The sequence below is a fragment of the Rhamphochromis longiceps genome, linkage group LG11, assembly GCF_057381845.1.
Source record: "Rhamphochromis longiceps isolate RC_006_pf linkage group LG11, R_longiceps_female_GT1.1, whole genome shotgun sequence".
Taxonomy (NCBI): Eukaryota; Metazoa; Chordata; class Actinopteri; order Cichliformes; family Cichlidae; genus Rhamphochromis; species Rhamphochromis longiceps.
In genome coordinates, this window is record NC_140567.1 from 21,494,010 (window position 1) to 21,514,717 (window position 20,708).

General features: G+C 39.2%; 2 protein-coding genes and 1 pseudogene across 4 annotated transcripts; 1 reads left to right on the forward strand and 2 right to left on the reverse strand.

Annotated features, from left to right (window-relative positions):
• The first annotated feature begins 938 nt into the window (after positions 1 to 938).
• Positions 939 to 1,485, forward strand: LOC146659028 (zinc finger BED domain-containing protein 4-like; annotated as a pseudogene).
• Positions 1,486 to 1,954: 469 nt separating this feature from the next.
• Positions 1,955 to 13,376, reverse strand: LOC146659029 (polyamine-transporter SLC45A4-like). Of its 3 annotated transcripts, none has more exons than XM_085422841.1 (13): positions 13,178 to 13,376; positions 10,810 to 11,116; positions 7,752 to 7,940; positions 7,474 to 7,653; positions 6,436 to 7,100; positions 6,204 to 6,314; positions 5,862 to 6,110; positions 5,642 to 5,761; positions 5,327 to 5,426; positions 5,168 to 5,263; positions 4,945 to 5,075; positions 4,515 to 4,583; positions 1,955 to 4,379 (listed from the first exon to the last, which is right to left on the reverse strand). In XM_085422841.1, the coding sequence occupies exons 2-13, from the start codon at positions 11,063 to 11,065 to the stop codon at positions 4,068 to 4,070; spliced, it is 2,478 nt and encodes an 825-aa protein (XP_085278967.1). In that variant the 5' UTR covers positions 11,066 to 11,116; positions 13,178 to 13,376; the 3' UTR covers positions 1,955 to 4,067. The 3 variants fall into 3 exon arrangements, with proteins under 3 accessions (XP_085278967.1, XP_085278968.1, XP_085278966.1); XM_085422842.1 differs by having other exon boundaries at positions 5,168 to 5,248; positions 6,204 to 6,317; XM_085422840.1 differs by having other exon boundaries at positions 6,204 to 6,317.
• A 2,979-nt stretch (positions 13,377 to 16,355) lies between these two features.
• LOC146659030 (G protein-coupled receptor 20-like) lies at positions 16,356 to 19,739 on the reverse strand. The gene is made up of 6 exons (XM_085421817.1): positions 19,542 to 19,739; positions 19,163 to 19,429; positions 18,829 to 19,073; positions 18,190 to 18,274; positions 16,708 to 16,833; positions 16,356 to 16,541 (listed from the first exon to the last, which is right to left on the reverse strand). Exons 1-6 carry the CDS (start codon positions 19,737 to 19,739, stop codon positions 16,356 to 16,358), a joined length of 1,107 nt encoding a protein of 368 aa, XP_085277943.1.
• Positions 19,740 to 20,708: the final 969 nt, after the last annotated feature.

A 20,708-nucleotide genomic window follows, 5' to 3' on the forward strand; every position in this document is an offset into this window, starting at 1 on the left:
TTTGTCTGTCTTTGTTTCAGTGTAATCTATCAGAATAGGAAAAACAACAGTGTGACCTGCAGTGTAAATTATGTTTTTCATTTTATGCAGGTTAAATGTCGCATCTGTTCTGCGGAGCTTTCTTACACAAACAAAAGCACCTCCTCAATGTTTAGGCATTACAGAGCCAAACATGAAAAGGAAGAGACAAACACAGGTAGGCTTATATAGACATTGAGCAGCTTTATCATAATTTTTTTTATTAATTAATATGTTTTATTATTTTGAAATCAAGCATCTAGGAAGACTGTTCTGGGCCAGGCAGTCCTGAATTTTATTATAAAGGCCTGCCAACCCCTTAGTATTGTGGAGAGTGAGGGGTTCAGGGGGCTGGTTCAGGTGATCCATCATACGTTTTGCCAACCAGAAAGGTTTGTATAGACAACGTCTCATCAGGTAGCTGATGTTAAGTACTGCATACTGATTTAATTTTGTTTCATCTTCAGACCATCAAGGAATTGATAGCCAAAAAACATGCGGAGAAACTCGAACGAGTGAAAATGGAAGTAAAGCAAGCTGTGGCAGTGAGTATAACAGCTGACATGTGGACCTCTTTGAACATGGAGGCTTACTTGGCTCTTACCTGTCACTACATTAATGAGAATATGCAGTTGTGTACATCTGTGTTGGGTGTGAAACACTTTCCACAAAGTCACACTGCAGACAATTTGGCCCAATTCAAAACAGGCATGATGGATGACTGGGCCATCACAAATAAGGTAAGGTGTCCACTGACCGACAGCACCAAACATGATTGCAGCAACAAGAACTCTCCAAAGTCGACATTCAGTTTGCATTGCACACAAAATAAATTTATTAGTCAAGAAATCATGTGATCAAATCCCTGAACTTTCATCCATAAGAGACAAATCTAGACAAATCGTATCATTCTTCAGATCCAGCACTACAGCCAAAGAAAAGCTTGCCAAAGTGCAGCAGCAGATGGGACGGCCCATCTTGAAACTTATCAACGAGGTACCAACACATTGGAACAGCACATATCAGATGCTGTCACGGCTACATGATGAGAAAGAACCAGTCTGGGTATCTGTTGCTTCTCTTCAACAGATTTAACTCCACTTACGGCTGATGAGTGTAACATCATAAGGGAAGCACTTCTTGTGCTGGCCCCTTTCCATCAGGCCACAGTGGAGTTGTCTGAGGAGAGTTTCAGGATCAAAGATCATCCCGATGATGAAAATGCTTTATTGTGCACTTGACCGGAACTCTTTACATCTACGCACACAAACAGCCACCCATCTCCATGACCAACTTAGGCATCATGTCACAGACACTGCTTCTAACCTGGAGTCATTAAGTGTGTTGACCCTATCAACCCTTTTAGACCCCAGATTTAAAACACTCGGATTTCGTAGTTCCTCCAAGTGTAGTGAGGCAGTCAGTCGCCTGAAAATGGAGTGTGCTGCAGTCCCGCACAGCATCTGAGCCACAGCCTGGACCTTCATCAGAGCAGTCACCTGTTCCAGACAAGTTCAGTATTATCAGCTTATTCTTACATTTATTTTGATGCTAATGTGTACTAATTTGGGGTAGATGACAAAAACGAAAATGGCCATGCATTTTTTATTATTTCAGAAAACCTGCAGCTCGATGAAGAAGTTGGCAGACAAACCAACAATGCAACAGCGGACTCCATCACTGAGGTCCAGCTACTTGGCAGAGAGAAACAGTCCAAGATCAGAGGATCCTTTAACGTACTGGGGGAATAGGAAGACGTCTTATCCGAACCTTTTCCACCTGGCTTTACAGTTTTTGTGTACCCCAGTTTCATCTGTGCCCCGTGAGCGTGTGTTTTCCAAAGCTGGGGAAATGGTGTCAAAAAAACGCAATAGACTGAATGGAAAAACATTGGATAAACGTATTTTTCTGAATAGAAATTTATAATAAACGCTGAGTCAATTACATTTAAATGGGTAATATTACATTCACAATACTTTCATTTTAATTTTCACTTAATGTCATTCACAATATATTTTAAAGATGCCTACAATATTTGAAATGTAAAAGATATAAAATGATTCCATGGAAAGTACAATACCTTACAGAGTATACAAGTATGAGTAGGTCATTGAATCAGTGTCTGTTGTGAGTCTCAAGTAAGTTGCCTGCAATGATATTTAAGGTCCAGCAGGTGTCAGTATGGAGCAAAACAACAACACTGTGTCGACATAGTATCGATACAGTTTGGGGAATGTGCTGAAACGCTTCACGAGGCCTCGTCTACCCATCACTAGTAGGATGTTCTCAGATGAGGAGTTTATCAAAGAGTATTTGGTGGACTCTGCCTGGCTAATTAGCCCTGAGATAAAAGAAGTATTTGAAAATATGCAAATAGTAACAAGACAGATCAAGGACACTGTGAAAAATGTGAGGCTTTAGCCAGACAATTTTAACTTTTCACTTCAGTTCGGGATGAGCGCTGTTAGGTCCGCAACACAGCCCAGTTTCTCATCTTTGTACGTGGGATAACAAAAGAGTGTGAGATTACAAAGGAGCTGGCAGAAATGCACTCTATGAAAGGGACTGTGACAGGGAGTTACTTGTTCACGGAGGTAACTGCATGAATTGATAAGCTGGGGGCTAAATTGGGACAAACTGGCAGGTGTTAAAAGCGATGGCTGTCCAAATCTGAAAGGAAAAAACATCTGACTTTTGAATCAGATACAGTATAAAGTGAGAGAAATGAACCTAGAACTGAAATTGGCATTTTTTGCACTATTAAATACACCAGAAGGTGTTGTGTAAGTCACTGCTAAAAATTAACTATGCTGTTGATGTTTCGGCTAAAATAGCTAACTTCATCAGGGTAAGAGCGCTGACTCACTTTGTTACACTTTCACTTGAAGTCAGTGTGACTGCTGGATTTTTATTCTTTTATTCTTCAAAGAGGATAGCCTTCCACACATAAAGAGATGTTTTTTACAAACATTCTCAGTCCTGACATTTAACAAATAAAGATAAACAACCTCTTTCAGCAATGATCACTTGTCTGCTTTCCTTCACATTTTTAACTCTGCCACAGAACCTGATTTTCATGAACTTACTCAAGTTCAAAACAGCCTAGATTTCGTTTGCAGAATTGAAAAACTGAGGATAAAATCTCAATGGTGCGACTAAAAAAAATGCTTTCGTTCAAGTAAACACAAAAAAGTCTCCACAACTCTGAAAGTCTCTGTGTGGTCAACAACAGACACACATTATGCATTATGGAACCTCTCAGATGCCCAAAGAGAATTCCAATTATCTGCCAGAGACAATACTGACAACAACAGTTTTCACAAATGCAACAAACCTTATGCACACATGACAAAATACTGAGTGAGCTAAAGTGACCTATGTCTAAATGACAGAATCCCATTGCATTAAAGCCAGCAACATTAATATCTCAAGGCACTTCAGCAAGAAATTGGAAAATGTTTTCTGCATCTGTATTTAGCCTGCAGGTAATGCAGGAATACACATAATTTTTACAGCATCGTGATTGTCTATTAAGCAGTTATAGAACAGCTTCTATGATGTAAAGTGTCAGACATTACTTTACTCTGCAGCATCAGCATTCAGAAGAGAGACAGAAAGTGCCCTGTGTGCTTCTTAAATCCATTTTTCAATAAAGTTTGTTTCAGTAGTACCATCTAATTTACTTTCAACAGTCACAACAGATAGCTGTCATTTGTCTTTTGGTATTCTAATGGCTTCTTTAAATCTAAGCAGCTGGAAATTTATTTGCATTAGAGCTGAGGTAGTACGACAAATGAAACATATCAAAACTGAAATACTTATTTCTGTTAGTACACAAAGCAAATAATTGTTCCAGCTCAGCTCCACCTTGATATCTTAATATGGACCTAACTTTCCGCCATGTCTTTTTTTTCTTTTTCTGATCTTTCCTTCAGAAAGGTCCAGAATGTAAAATCTGTAAATCAGGTAGATGCATTTGGTAAAAACCTCACATCCTGTGATTTCTGCTTGATGAGCATAATCCTAAGCAAGTCTTTGTATGGTCATGCTCAGGTAGAAGAGTGGTTTTCCATCTTATTCAAACTCTCCGTTTCTGTATCTGTGTTTGTGAGTTTCAGCAGAGCCTGTGTCTGCTCACTGGTATTTTCTGCATTCTGGTCTTCTACTCCAGGAAAACCCACCGAATCCTCGTCCTGCTCTGAGCTGCTGGGCTCCAAATCAGGATAAATGAGAAGGAAACAAGCTGCAAGAAAGCCAAGGAAAGAACCTCCAGAGGCCACAATGGGAATGACACGCACACTGCCAACTGCCTCTACCACAGATCCAAGTGCTGATGCAACCAAAATCTGGCTGATGTAAACCTGAAAGAGGAAATACTGTAACCAGACTATTTACAAAAACCTAAACATGCCGTTTCACTTTTGAACGTTTCTCATTTTGCTCAGTGTAACCTGAATTTATGCATCAGGGTCAGCTTAATTTGGTACAGTACTTACCTGGCAGGTTAAAATAGCGCAATCAATCCCAAAACCTCTTCGAGTGTTTTCTGGGCTGTGGTTAATGTACTGAGAAAAGAAGCATGACAGGAAAGACTGTAACTATACTGAAACGACCGATGTTTCTAATTGAATAAATGGGGAAGAGGCTCAAAACAAATAGTAATTAATTAAAGTGGTTTAATTGAATTATTGCATTAACTGTTTAGAAACTATAAAAACTGGAGCCATTTATAGACACATCAATCATTTTCAAAAGTAATTGGGGATATTAACATAATTTTAAATATAAGGATTGTTTTTAATTTTTGTGATTTGACACTATATAAATAAAACTGAATTGAACTGAATTACAGCACATTTGGTCAAACAACCTCAGACTTGACCATAATGGTTTTAGTATGCACCAGGAACATAAGTGTGATCATACCTCTTTTATTTCATGGTACTGGCCAAGTAATGCATAGGGACAGTAGGAGATACTCATGGAGATGATGCCCATGGTACTGATCATCACCATCGCAACATAAACATTAGGGATGATTGCCATGACTGCAGTACCTAAGATGAGAGGGAATCCAATCCGTAAGTAACTTTACAGAGGCTAACAACATTTATACTCATATTTCAACTATTCTAATAAGTCAGCTCACCTACTGAGAATCCCAGAGTCCCAAGAATGTAGATGACCCTAATGCTGAGATCAAAATGATCCAGATACTTCTGAAGGATGGCTGGGTGGAGAAAAACTGTCATTCACTGAGTAGTTAGCTGAATAGTTCTATAAAAAAATGAAGCCGTTTGAGTTTTACCAGAGCAGACAGCAGCAGTAGCAGCATAAACCACCAGTCCCCAGCAGCCCATCTGTACTCCTTTGTGATAATTTTGTAGCTCTGTGGAATTGGCTGGTGCCTTAAAGAAAAAAGAAAAAAAGTAGAAACACTGACGATTTGACTTCCACTGACATTTTAGTGCCTCATACTCATAAATTGTAAAATGTGCTAAGTCCACTGCACTACTGTGTGGTTTCCAAGGAATACAAAATAACAAATGATGTCAGGTAGTGCTTCAACAACAATACAGATGGGATTTGGAAGGTATCTGTATGTGTGTGCTTGTGTGTATACCTTGGGGTCTCCTTGGAAAATAACCTGCCCCATGAAATCTGTATAAAACACAGCTTCAGCTATAATGGAGAACCATGTGAGCAGGTGACACACACATAATCTCCAGAGCTGACTGGGCATCTAGAGTGAAAGTAATACAGGCAGTATTTATTACTGGAACATCAATCATCTCTGTTGACATAATCCAGTGCTGTAGTAGGAGAATGAAGAAGAAATTCACCTTCAACATGGACAACCACAGCAGCCGTACACTCCCACCCTTGTCTGTTCCTCCCTCACTGCTTGAGCCCTCAGATGACACACTGCTGGCTGAAAGCTGCAACCGTCGTCTGTCTGTATGCCGCTGGATGATGCTTAAATCATTCAAACTTTGGGACGTGGTGATTGGCCGAGGGGTGAAATGTCCTGTGTGTCGCATTCGATGCCGTTGTGCTCCAACTCGACCATAATATGAAAAGGTAAATGAGGGCTGAAGAGAAAAAACCCACCAAAATCAGTTTTTATACATCTGCAAAATAACCTATGTTGTCAATTAAAGATTAAACAATAAATTAAACCATACTTGTCTGTAGTAGGTGGGTCTGCCTGGCCGTGTACTGGATGTATGGTTTCCCGGCTTGGTGCCATGGGTTTTCATAACACTGGGGAACTCAGAACCATTGGCAGGTTTGGCCTGCTAGGACAGAAGAGAGAGGCAGTGTGGTACAAATTACTGAAGGAACACTGTTTGTCTCAAAGTTACCATAAGCTAAAAAACAAACAAAAACCATATTTGATCACAGCAGCCATTTTACCAGTTTCAACTGGGAATCCTCTGAGCCCCAGTTGGTCTGCTGGAAGGACGGATGACCATTTGCTGAATCTTTAAGTTCAGATAAAACTGAACTTATAGGCGTCACGTCGGCCATCCCATCAGGAGGGGGTTGTGGTCCGAAAGAAGGTGGGGCTTCAGCACTGGAATCTGATAGTTTGAAAACATCTTCAAGCTCTTCTTGCATTTCAGGTTGAAAGTGTGTCTCTGGCAAGAAATTTTGTGTGTCTGGGTCAAGGTCTGCATCTAACTCAATTGTAGCATCTGGCATGGCTAAGACTGAATCACTTTTACTCCTTACTGGCTCCACAGCAAGAAAGTCAATTTCCACTTCCTTAGGATCTGATTCAGGGTCGTCTCTGGATCGAGCTCGAGCAGAAGCATCCTCTTCTGTAATTACATCCAGTGTGCGGCCAGCTGGCTTCAAAGATACCTGGCCAGTAGAATCCCCATTTTCTGTGTCTTTAACCTGGTTTGATGGACTGAAGGGCTGCTCAGGGATACTGAACATGTGCAGTGTGACAGAGATAATAAAGACGATGGCTGCAAACATGAAGAGAACCTGCTCCTGTGATTGAAATGCTTGGCCCAGAGCTGTGCCAGTCCAGTCTAGACCTCCAAGCATGTATCCTATTGCTCCACCAAGCCCTAAAGAGACAGGTATAAGGGGATTAGTGTAGCATTATTATTTGTAAATATGTATGGAGGGTTGTGCAACTGTAATCCTAACATTATGCATGTATTCAGATTTGATAATATTCAGAACATTCGCTTTCTGCATCCATGTGAACATTCAAATTACACGGTCCATGTCTTTCCTCCACTGTGTCAAAGAGGTGAGCCTTCAACTTAAATTTCATTCTGGGAAAGAGGACGAAGTAGCTGTAGTATGCGTGGTGAACTGTGTGTTGGTGTCCAGATATCTAAGAATGTTGACAGTCTGATCCCCGCTGAATGAATTCCTGGTTCACAGTCTTGTGAATGTTGAGAACGAAACCTCCAAAAATCTACATAGACTTACCAGCAGAGAATGCATGAATGTTCAGCGCAATATCTTGCTCATCTGTGTCTGCAACATCCAGCAGATAAGCTCTGATTGGTCCCTCTGAGGCATCAGCGCAGAAGTCCAGCACCACCACGCCCAGCACAGTAAGAACGATGCCGATAGTATGCTTATTGGGAGTGTCGCCGACGGAAAGGCCTGAAGAGAATACCACAAAATATACACAGACCGGATTTGCTGAACTGCATTTTTTATGATTTGTTAGCAGATTATCTCCCTTGAAGCCTTGCACTCACCTATTAATGAACCATTTAAAAACAGTGCCACTCCCAGCAGTACACCTACACAAAGACCCAGAATGAACGGTCTTCTCCTGCCCCATCGCAGGCTACAGCAGTCACTGGCTGTGCCAATCAGAGGTGTGAAGAGGAGACCCAGGATAGGACTGAGAAACCAGGTTAAACTGTAATACTTTTCAGGAAGACCTGGAAAATAAACACAATTGATTCATTCAAGTATTTTCAATTACACTAAAGCTAATATAAGAATTAAAAAACAACCACAGCATAGTGAAGTGTGTGTATATATATATATATATATATATATATATATATATATATATATATATATATATATATATATATATATATATATATACACACACACACACACACTAACACACACACACGCATACATCATCAAATAACATAAAAAAACAAAATAAATGAGACGGAATAGACTGTGTGTTTCCAAGTGATCTAAAAGCCTGTGAAAATAGGTAGGTCTTCAAGTTGAGTTGAAGATTTCCAATGAGAAGGAGAACTATATAAAAGAGGGAAGACTTGCAGAGTCTTGGAGCAGCAACAGAGAAAGCCCTGTCACCTTTAGATTTTAAATGGGAGCATGGGACCCACATAAGTATTTGACTGGAGGACGCAGAGTTGGAGTGGTTAGGTGCAGGCTAAGGAGATCTGAAATGTAACCTGGAGCAAAGCCACAGAGAGCTTTAAAGACAAATTGCAAAACAGCAATCTGATCTGATCTGATCTAAGAGCAAGTGTTTTTGTTTTCTGACAGGCCACAAAACTTAATACTTAATGTATTACAACCAAATGTAAGTAAATGTCTCATATTTGTCATTTTATTTAGGTGGTGGTGGGAATAAAACATACTCTGCAGAATTTAATACCTTTATCTGTTATTTTTATTTTGATGCAAGGCAGTATTTGTCCATTGTCTATTCTTTTAAATATTGAGATCTATCAGGCTTTGGCATTAGATATTTGTATTTTGACTCTTTTGCATTAGATATTTGTATTTTGACTCTTTTGCATTAGATATTTGTATTTTGACTCGTTTGCAAACCAGTTTTTAGCTTTCACTAAAATAAAATAAAAATGCTGACAAAAAGCTGATGATTGTTTTGTAATAAGTTACTTATCTACCAGGCTCTGTTTTGAATAAGTTAAGTCAAAGTTAAGCCAAATTTAGATGCAGGAACAGGCACAGAACGTTTTCATTATGATTTCAATACACAAAGGGCAAGTTTTCCCATGTTTTAATAATATCACATGACTTGCATTCCACAGCTGAAGAACCACTAGTGCTTTTCCATTATCAGTGGTTTTTAACTTAGCAGAAGCATTTTTGGTAATATGGCGGCCAGTTACATCAACACAGTCAAAAATATGCTACAAACAGGAAAGTGGTGAAACCTGTAGTTGTGCATGTCGAAGACAAAACTATGTTACAGCATGTCTGCAAATCTCAAAACACTACTCTTCAGTTGTTTTTACCCATTTCCAAACCGGAGAGGCATTTCCATTTTTAGTGTACATCAACTCTAAAAGAAGTGGACTTTTAGGTTTAAAATCTGATGAATTATGTCAGCAGGCTGACTGAGCTGGATAATTCTCAAGGGAACATTATGCTCTGTTCCTGCCTTCCTTCTCCCTTAAGTCAACAAAAGCGAATATAACTTTCTCACAGCATGAAAAATATCTCTCTCTCCATCTGTCTTTTCCATTACTGCTTATTTCCTCTTCAACAGACTTATGCAGCAAAGCTCAGAGATGCTTTATACACTTTTCACTAATGAAGTAGTTATACATGAGTGTGTCTCTGTGTGTCCAATACAAGTACATGGGGAAGAAAACTCTAAATGTTTGTCTGAGCTAAAGAATACACATACGGTAAGTAAAAGCATGATAAACCCATGAGACAAGAAAAATCGTGTCTATACTTCACTTGAGTTTTAGGTTACAAACATACCTTGTGCACTGTGAACAAAGAAACATGAACAAAGTTGTGTATCTGCAACAAGTTAATAAAACACATTTACTGTGCTTAAAGGCAATGTCAAACAGTTTTCTAAACACATGTTCAGTCAAGAACCCTGGGATTTCAACAAGCTATGGATGCATTTATTTGGCAATAATCAAAGGTAAGTTCAAAATTACAACCTGTCCCAGCATAAAATGAACTGCACTGCACTTGCTGAATGTTTGTTTTAAAGGTGTTGGCTATGGCAAAGTAAGCAAGAGTATGAGTGGTAAGACAAAACAAATCCTGATGTTTCACCAGCTCAGCAGTGTCTTTCAGTCTTAACACAATCGTTTGCAAGTCCTGAAGCTTTAAAAAGCAAAGAAAAAGCATAAAGATTTCTCCTTTTCTAATGTAATTAGCTTAAAACGTATCCATTCCAAAAAATAAGTGAGGCTGATTCAGTTCAATAACTTTAAAAAAAATCCTATGTCAATAATCCGTTGTCATCTATAACCAATATTACTTGGTAGATCATTTACATTCAACAGGTTTAGCAATAAACTTTATTGGCATATGAAAAAATAACTACCCAATCAGACACGTTAATTAGAATCAGTCAGTCTTATCATGTTGTTAATGGAGCAGAAAAGTGAAATGTGCTGTGTTAAACATTCTTCTCATACCTAACCAGTAAAAAATGCTTTTGTTCCAGGTCTGTTATGGTTGCTAACTTGACATCAAACCACAAAGCTCCCCGCTTGAGTAGAGACACGGGCTACATGATACAGAAGAGCAGCCCTGAAACCAATGAATTGTGACAACAATCAAATTCCACAAAGTCACCACTGTTACCTGACTACTACCACAACCACAGACTGATGTGCATCTGGTTTGGATAACAGTGGTTAGCTTCACTGCAAATCAAATCCAGCTATTGTTATATAGATAGTGAACCAAACACAGCATAATCGCTGCTACACTGCAACCAATCTTCAAGTTTTTTGACAGTGATTAGGAGAATGCTGCCACAAATGTGTCACTAAGATAACTAACTAGTGGATAAGGAAAAAACTGTGTTGTGTCTCCTACCTATTTGCAGCAGAACTGGTGTTACCAGAGCGGTTTCCATGGCATAGCAAAACTCACGTCCAAACATCACTGTCCCGTGCATTACCCAGCGATGCAGAGGGATTCGTACTCCTCTGCCTTCCTCGTCCATGTCTGTCTCACTCTCACTGTCATATGCTTCTTCTTCTTTGGGTCTTCTGATCTCTGGAAGACGAGAAGCATCTCCACCCTCAGCTGCCATCTCCATTTCAGTCTGGTTTGACTTCAGGGGAACCATTTGTTGTGGCTGTTATAGATCAGTATATATGTCTTTGTGCCACAGTTTTTCCTATAAATGCAAGCACAATCTTACCATCTTATCACTGTCAAAAAGTGTAATAGGCATAGTTTTCACCTTGATTTTTTATAGCTCATGAGAAGATAAAGCTATTTCAGAAGACTAACAAGTCACTACTAAGGTCAAAGCAAAAGAAACACAGAGGCGAGAACAATCACAGTTTTAGCACATCTCCAAAAGTATTTAATGGTGATGGGTAGGGAAGAGTGTAAGAGAGGCGAGGTGGGGTGATAAGTGTTTTATGGTCTCCAGCAGATGTTTGTGGTGGTGACCTGCAGTGAACTCCTGAATAGAAGTGGCTGTGTGCATGAAGTTTGGGCAAGTCCAACTAAGAAAGTTAGTGCTAGTCAGGCAAGTCCGGGTTAAAATATCTTGAGATTTCTCAGTAAACTCCTACTAATAATGTTACAAATTAACCTGCAAAAACAAAACAAACAAGAAAAACAGATACCAGCTGTGCAAAAAGCTAAAGCTATGACAACACAGGATGTAGCTTTGCCTTGATTTAAACAGGGAAACCTGTTAGTGCATTTTCCAGAAAATCTGTTCAGTCTCCAAATGCTGATACAGAAGTCTTATTATTATTAAGTAGATTTTTTTAATGAACTGTTATTTCTGCAAGTAAATTCTAGTGTGAATGAAAAAACAAAACAAAATACACCACTGTCCTAGAAGGGTGCTGTAGCAACATCTTCCCCCAGAATTGCTTTATTCCCTCCTTATAAGATAAGATAACCTTTATTAGTCCCACACATGGGAAATTTGTTTTGTCACAGCAGGAAGTGGACAAAACAAAAGTTATGTAGCAAAAATTAGAATACAATACATTATATTAATTGTATAACTCCCAGAGCCACTACTCAAAGAGATAATACCTCCCTTAATGATAAGATGATGTTGATGGAGAGAGTGGTCAATCAGATCAACCCATACCAATGCACAGGTATCCAGTTTGGTTCAGATCTGGTGACAGTGAAGGTCATAGACTCCTAGCACTCTCATATCTATCATCATCCTGGAAGAGATCAGTGCCCTTAGGATTTAATTTTCTTATCTTACAACTCTCTTTTCAAGGGGAATAAGTGGAACCAGACACTGCCAACAAAAGGCCTAAGAGTTCGAACAGAGACACCTGATTCCCTTAGTCTAGGGTTTGAGAGGTTCACCCCATAATGGGTTTGTATAAATTAAGCCGTAAGACATAACAAATAATTTACAATAAGTATAAGCATCATAGACTCAAATAAAGGGCCAAACGATCAAAAAAATTAGACTGAATTAACCCAAGATTGCTCTGTTAAATCCAGTGACATCGCCACTATCTAGAACCTTGAAGTCATAATAGCAAAATCAGACTCATAGACAAGAGCCACATTAAAAAATAAACCATTATTACACCACTATTGCTGTTGCGTAAGTGGAGCAGAAAGCAAGCAGATCCTATTGACACATACCTTACAAGAGAGCATGGCAAAGACCATTCTTCTATTCTTTACTTATTCATTTTCTGCCTGGCTCTTCTGAGTTGAGCAATATGAAAAAAAAGCTTAGATCATGTATAAGTTGATGTTTAATGAGAGCTTTGTGCAGTTTTCTGTCATTTTCACAAAGAGACAGATCAAAGTGTTTTTGTGTTTAGTTAGTAATCCGAACAAATTAATGTAGAAAGGTAACTTTTTTTTAAACTTCATCAAGGTGTGTGAGCTGAATTCTCACAGGACTGTGTGTACACGTGAAGGTCCGAGGGGCTCGTTGGACCAGTTATGACATGTTTTGCCTCACCTGAACTACCTGCCAGTCTATAAATAATAAATTAATATATTAAAAATTATTTGCCGTTTTATGCGAATAAGGCGCACAGCGATAAAAGTGTATTCTCGTCTGGACTGAGAGGAAAAACACCAGAATTCAGGCGCATTACCGTTAACCTGACTTTGACTGACGCAAAAAGTTACCTTAGCAAGCTAGGCTTGGCTGATATTAAGCAGCTTACGTTAGCGAGTTAATAGCGGAGAAACCCACTTTCATGACAGACAGGAACGTGTAACGTACCTGAGATTTTACAGCGCTGTGGTAAAGCTCAGCCAGTTCCGCGTTGTGGAAAACTTCTATGACGTGTTAGCACAAAAAAAAAAATAAGAAGAAGAAAAAAAAAACTCTCACTTCTTTAGGTTTGCAAAACCTTTGCAAGCTAACTGGGTGACCATAGGGTTTACTACACTCACCAATTTCAATGGTTTCCACATTAACACAGCGGGGCGTGGCCATCAGAAAACCTTCGTGACGTCAGCGAACGCCTCACCTATGGACGACGGTGAAAGGGCAACTAGCTAGCATGATATAAGTGGAACCAACTGCATGGAAAATTGCATGGATTGATAACATAAAGAAATGAAAATATGTCAACAATAATGGACCTCAAGAACTGGAAAAAAAAGACAATTCACAAAGTCATAATGGAGGATATTTATTTATTTATTCATAATTCATTAATTCATTTACTCTTTTGTTTATTAGCTAGCACGCTTTCGACTCTTCCTAGAACTTGGTCCTATAGCTCTATATATGTTCCTATATGTTGTTCCTAAATCATTGACTTTGACTAACTTGACCATTAATTCGGTTAATTTCCTCCCTGCTCCAATATACATTTATTGCGATCTAGAGCTTCAAAAACAGGCTCTGAAGATTGATTAATTAGAAGCCATCAGTTCTTCAGGCTATTTAAAAATCGCATAATATTATACTCTGTTGTAAAAAATAAATAAATACATAAACAAACAAACAACCCTGTGCTTACATTCACAGAATCATTCGTCCAAGCGGTTTCCAATGCGCTGAAGTTTCCTTCGGGCTCGTTCTCCATTGGTTTTTTCAAAGAATAGGCAATGCTGCTCCCTGGTGTACATCAGTAGTTATTATTCTCTAATATGTTCTGATTATATTACTTGTTTGGGGATTGAGGAGGAAAATGCCCTCACTATTAAAGAAAGACAAGAAGAGAAAACGTATTTAATATACTTTTTAAATTCACATCTCAGTTTCTGAGCTGGTTAAAGATTGCATGGGATTAGAAATTAGTATGTATCAGAGGAACAGCACAAGTTGAGCTGTTTGGGGACAAAGTTAGAGAGGCAAGGCTGAGATGATTTGGACACATGGCGGGCAGAAATGATGGATATACTGGACAAACAATGCTGAAAATGGAGCTGCCAGCAGGAGGAAAAGAGGAAGACATCAGAAGAGTTTCGTGGATGTAGTGAAGGAGGAAATGCAGACAGAAGAGGATGTTAGATATAGGGTGAGATGGAGGCAGATGATCCACTTTGTCAACCTATAAAGTGAACAGTCAAGAGAACAAGTGTTTAAAATGAGCTCCACCTTAAATATCAGGAGCAGCAATACTGATCCATATATCACTGATGGGGAATTTTTTTGGTGCAGGATGAGTACTTTTACTTTTGACACACCTAATGTACAGTTTTCCATTGATACAGTTTAATGGGCAGTCAGGTATTTTCTAAGTGTTTTATTGCTTCATTTGCTAAACTAATAGTTCTATAAATGGTAACGACACTGCTCAAAAGTTTGCCTGTACTGATGTGGACTGGGTAATGTGTTAGGAAAGAAAGGATCCCACATTGTTTGACAGAAATGAAAACGATCAACCAACAGAGAACTGAATTTAAAGACGCCCTGAAAACCAAATTGAAAAAATGATATAGCAGCCTAGTCCGTTTTTCAGAAATTTCATTGCAACAATTTCAAATGTTACTCAGTATGTTGTATGGCTTTATGTATGGCCTGTTTGCATGCATGCCTAACAAGGATGAGGAAACTTATGGTGCCTTGGAGGATCTCCTCCCAGATCTGGACGAAGGCATCACTGAGCTACTCGACAGGACAGGACAACTTGGATGGACATAATATCCCAGAGGCGTTCCATTGAATTTAAGTCAGGTGAGCGTAAGATTTCATTTTGATACCAAATATCAGTCAGGGTGGGTAACCTAGCCTGTAGAGGTCTGTGCATCCCTCCATAAGCCTTTTCATCCCTGACCCATCCCCAAACCAGTCGTGCTGAACAATGTTAAAGCCAGTATAACGTTCTCCATGGCTTTTCGAGAACCTTTCATGCCTCAGGGTTAATCCTCAAGGTGACCCTGCACGAAAAGTTCAGGGCCGCAGTGGCAAATTTTGATATTATACAGTAAACATCAATTAGGCTCCAATGTCCTGACAGTAAGCACAGGGCCCACTGAGTAAAGCTACCCTCATTAAGTTTGTCTGTGAATGATTGGTCAGAGACATTCATACTGGACGCCTGCTAGTGGTCATTTTGTAGGGCTCTGGCAGTCTTCTTCCTGATATCTGCTTTTTGCACAAAGGAGCAGATACCAGTTCTGCTGATGGGTTAAATACTTTTTAAAACACTTTCCAGCTCTTCTAATGTAACTGTCTGTCTCCTAGAATCTACTCCATGCTCTTGAGTCTCTGCTGGAAGACACAGCAAACCTTCTGGCATCCTGGAGGATTGGACTACCCGTGCAACCTCTGTAGGGTCCAGGTATTGTCGTATGCTACCAGCAATGACACTGAGTCTAGTCACATGCAAAACTGATGAAAAAAAAAACAGCCAGAAAAGATAAGGAGGGAAAAATGTCAGAGGCCAAACACATTTTGTTTAGCAGTGTATTTAAATGAAAACTATAGAAAGAATAACATTTTACAATTTTTCAGCCAGGAAGAGTCCAGCAAGAGGCTGCGAGCACACTGTTTTAATCTGGTCCACTTCGTCTTGTTAAAGAGTCTCACCTTTCTGTAAGAGTGACACCGCGCCACTGATGAATATGCATCTTATTTCTGCCAAATTGAATGGCAGAAATAAAAGGAAAACAGACAACACTGGAATATTTACCATTTTATTGAGACATTTTCTTGTGTAGTTTCTAATAATATCCAGAGGGCAGTTGGCTAAATTGACCAAGTGTCTATAGACATTGACAAATGAAAAGTCAGTCCAGAGTGATGGCAATGTTTCTTGGTGTGAATATCATATCATATACATGTGAATATCTGCATGTTATTGTGTTGGCGCTCATCATTGAAAAAAACAATGGCAGCACTGAGTGTCTGTGTTGAGTTCTGCTGGTCAGCAAGTTGCAGAACTCAGAACTTTAACTGTGCCATCCCTATAACTTATAGTTTTATGCACCCTTTGTAAAATATTTTACAGTGTGCGGTCCTTTCCTGTGTTGCTGCTCTGCAGTGATCTGAGAATCTTGGTCATCAATATAACATTATTAGTCATGGCGTTGTCCGTCCCTGCTGAGGCTTTAGAGCTGTGCTGCATACTGACAATGTCACCACTGGTCTGCTTGGGCTCTGCGCGGCGGAAAAGATGTCTCATAGTGGCCTGGAGACAGCAGGAGAAGTAAATTATTTGGAGAATCAATGAGTAAAAAAATGATGATGGGCATATCACACCTGAAGGGACAGGTGGATGTGGAGAAAAGAAGAAAAATGTCAAGTTAAGTTAAAGAACATGGAGGAAGAGAATAGGAAAAGTGCTTCAGTCTTACCTGGAAATTATTTGTAACAAAACAGTAGACAACAGGATCCATACAGCTATTCAAACTGCTGAGGGTGACAGTTAGATGGTACACTATCACATGGTGAGGCATGTCAGGGTAGAAGTATACCACCACCTGCAGCACAAACAGGCAATGCCAAATGTTCCCATAAAAGCAAATACATTTTTCTCATTAAGTCAAACAAAAACGTTCATTTCATTAATATGTTTATTGTGTTTCACTGTTTACTGTTTTTATCTTTGTTGTATTTTATTAAAATTATAACTTTGAGATCCTTACTATTTTCCCTACTTTTGTATTCAGCTTTTTTAAAATAACATTCTATTGTATTTTAGTTTAGTATTTTATGTTAACTTTGCAGTCAATGACTGCCTGAAATCTAGAAGCCATTTATATCCAAATGCTCAGTTTTCTCCTCTGCCAGGACTTTACTGCAGTCATCTTCAGTAGCTGTCTGTTTGTGGATCTTTCTGAATTCAGTTTTGTCTTTGGTAACTGAAAAGCCTGCTCTACTGGGTTGACTGACTTGGGCATTGAACATTGTCCGATTTCTTTGTCTTGGGAAACGCTCTGGTTGCTTCTGCAGTAAGGTTTTTGTCACCATGAAGTGTTTGGTGCTGCTTCTGTTAGCAGTTGCATCATCAATAAATACTAATGACCCTGTTATACTGGCAGCCATACATGCCCATGCGATATCACTGGCTCCAACCATGTTTGACGTATAACGTGGTATGCTTTGGATCATGAGCTTTTTCTTTGCTTCTCCATACTTTTCTCTTCCCACAATTCAGGTACAAGTTAATCTTTGTGTCATCTGTCCAAATAATCTTTTCCTGCACTGTTCAGGCTCTTTTAGATGGTTTCTGACAAAGTCTAATCTGCCCTTCCTGTCCTTAAGTTTAACCAGTGGATTTGCACCTTGCTGTAAACCCTTTGTGTTTACATTGATTGCAGACTCTGACAATGATACATGAACCTCCTGGAGAGTGTTAGTGAGGAAACAGGCTTCATCTGACCATAAAATTATTTATCAGGAAGTTGTCCAATTATATTTGAGCTGCTGAAAATGGAGGACTGTGTACTGTGTGTATACTGTATGTGTGTGTATACATAAACTTTCTGTCTTTTTAATACATGTCAATATTGGTTTGAAATATTGTACATGTATTTTTGTCTATATATTTATGTTATATATATAGAGAGATTTTTCTTTTGTTGCTTTATCACCTGGTAATATTGTCTAATCAAAATTGTCCTGAACCTACCGGTGACCCACAATGCAGGGTCAAGGTTCACCCAAGCATGGACATAATTTATGAGCAGTTCAAGCAAAGGCTGGTTTTCTGCCTCACATTTGTTCATTTGTAATCCTTTTAGAGGATAAAGTTGAAAGCATCCACAGTTTCATAAGGGAGAATACAATCATTAATACTACTTGGCCTTTTACTTGTTCAAATACTTGTTGCTCACCTGTCTAACATGAAAGGGTGTGAAACAGACTGTGAAGATGATCAGCACAGTTGTCAACAGCTGGACAGCTTTCCTTCTCCTATCCCTGAGAAAATAAAGTTAAAGATACCATTATCTGCATATTTTTATGGGATATAAACTATCCTATGTGTCAGTGAGTCAAAGACAGACAGACGGCTCACATACACACATGGAACAAAGAGGCTCACATTCAAACCCAATTTCAGTTCAGAATCAACATTTAACAAACCCCCTGCACATCTTAGGACTGTACGGTGAAGCTGGAATAACTGGAGAGAATCCATGTAAACAGTTAATGCAGTGCATCCTAAAAGTATTCAGAGCGCTTCACTTGTTCCACATTTTGTCATGTTACAACCTTATTCCAAAATCGATTTATTTACATTTCACTCGAGATTCTGCACACAATGCCCCATAATGACAATGTGAAAAAGGTTTGCTTGAAATTCTTGCAAATTTAAAACAAAAAACAAAAACATAACATGTATATAAGTATTCAGAGCCAGTGTGTGATTTCCTCTGAATATTTTGTGGATGCACTTTATTTTCTTCAATACAAGAAAAACAACTTTAGTTTTCTTTCCCGCCATCTGTCAGTGTAATATTAGTTCTACCTACCTGCTCTGTTGCATCAGACGACGGTCTGTTAAGGCCCACATAATGCGCAAAGTGAAGACCACAATGATGACAAGTGGTAGAAAGAACTCAGTGATGGTGAGAAAGAGGAGCTTTGAGAGACAGCAGCCTGTGTGCTGAAAAGCGGTGGAAAGAAAGGAGTAGGTAACCACAATGGCAAACAGCCATACAGAAATGCAAACACATTTGGCCACACTGGAGTTCCTCCAGCGACGAGAGGCTTCAGCCTACAAAGACATAGCAGAATGTGCAGCCTTGTAAGTGTCTAGCATTTTCAAAAGCACGACTGTGTAACCAAGCTACAGACGACACTCACCTGCACAATGGCAAGGTACCGGTCGACGCATATGCAGGTTAGAAACAGGATACTGCAGTACATGTTGACAAAGTAGCTGAAGATGTGCAGATATGAGCAGGTGATACAAGCTCCTCCACTGTAGTAGAGCAGGATGCGAGTCGGTAGAGAGAGATTCACCAAGAGGTCACTCACGGCCAGGTTGATGGTGTAGATGACTGAGGTGGTCTTTTGCTTGGTGCGGAAACAGAAAACATAAAGTGCAACTATGTTGAGCACCATGCCCACCTGAAAAACCAAAAGAGTTAAAAGATAGATGCGAGGAAAATTAGTAAGAGGTACTAAATTTCAACATAGAAATTATGTGCAACATTAAAAAGCCTTCGTCAAAACACCTTACCAGGAAAATAAGGGAGTTTATGACCACCAGTGCAATCCAAAGGCCATAGAAGTCATTGTAGAGCCCCTCATCTAAATGTGCCAGTCTTTGAAGATATCTTTCCATACCACTTGTGTTTGCTGGACCCGATATTTGAGGTGTATTAAAGGAAGTGTTGATGAAAAGCCAGGACTCTGTACCATTAATGTTCATCATCATGATGATGTGCGATGAGGTGATAAGCCGCCTTAATGATGCTGATGAGGATTGTGAGGATGACACGGATGATAAAGTGGAAACTGTCAGAGAGAATAATACAAGTTTTATAGAGAGATATATACACCACATTTACTGACAGATCCACGCATTAGTTGCATTAGTTTTCATGTTTAAACAGAAACCTGCAGTTTTACAGTTACATCATCTCTAAAGGCCTGCCTTGCTGTACTATGTTACTTCCTCTTTTCTATGTTTGACTTCAGCATCTACAGAGAAACATAGGGACACACACTGTCCTCCTTTTCTCTGATGCTCACTCTCTCTGTCTCTGACCTCATACTGGCTGTTGCTGTTGTCACAGATACACTGGCATGGCTATTTTAAACCAATATCTGGCTTGTTGAACCCATATATTTATAATGTAACTATATTTATTTATCACTACAGCAATACTCCCTGAGGGGCTAGGATTAATTCTCATTCCAGCTATTATTATAAATAAAAAATAAATACTTTTGCTCTTATTGGCCAAGATATAACCCTCTCACAAAGTACAGAAACAACATGTCATTACTCTGGACATCCAGGGACCTTTTCATTTAATCATAATAAAAAAGAGATAGATCATTTGTTTTCTTTTCCATTTAAATAGCTCACAAAAGCTTAGATCTATAGTAAGAGAGTCATTTCATGGCTACATTAATTAGCCCCTGTTTGAGCTGGTGTGTGTATGTTTATTTACTTTAATTATTTTACTTTAAGTGACTTTTACTAAAAGTGATCTGAGGATTTTACACCTAAAGCCAACAGGACAGCAGTAGCGTGTTGAGATGAAGACTGTGAAGGAGAAGAAAAAGGTTACAGAATCAATCTCATGGAGAATCTACTGGCATTTAAAGCACTAAAAAAGGCCAAAGTCGCGTGATGTTTCGCATAAATGAGCTGGATTTCACTCCTGCATCCTTTGTC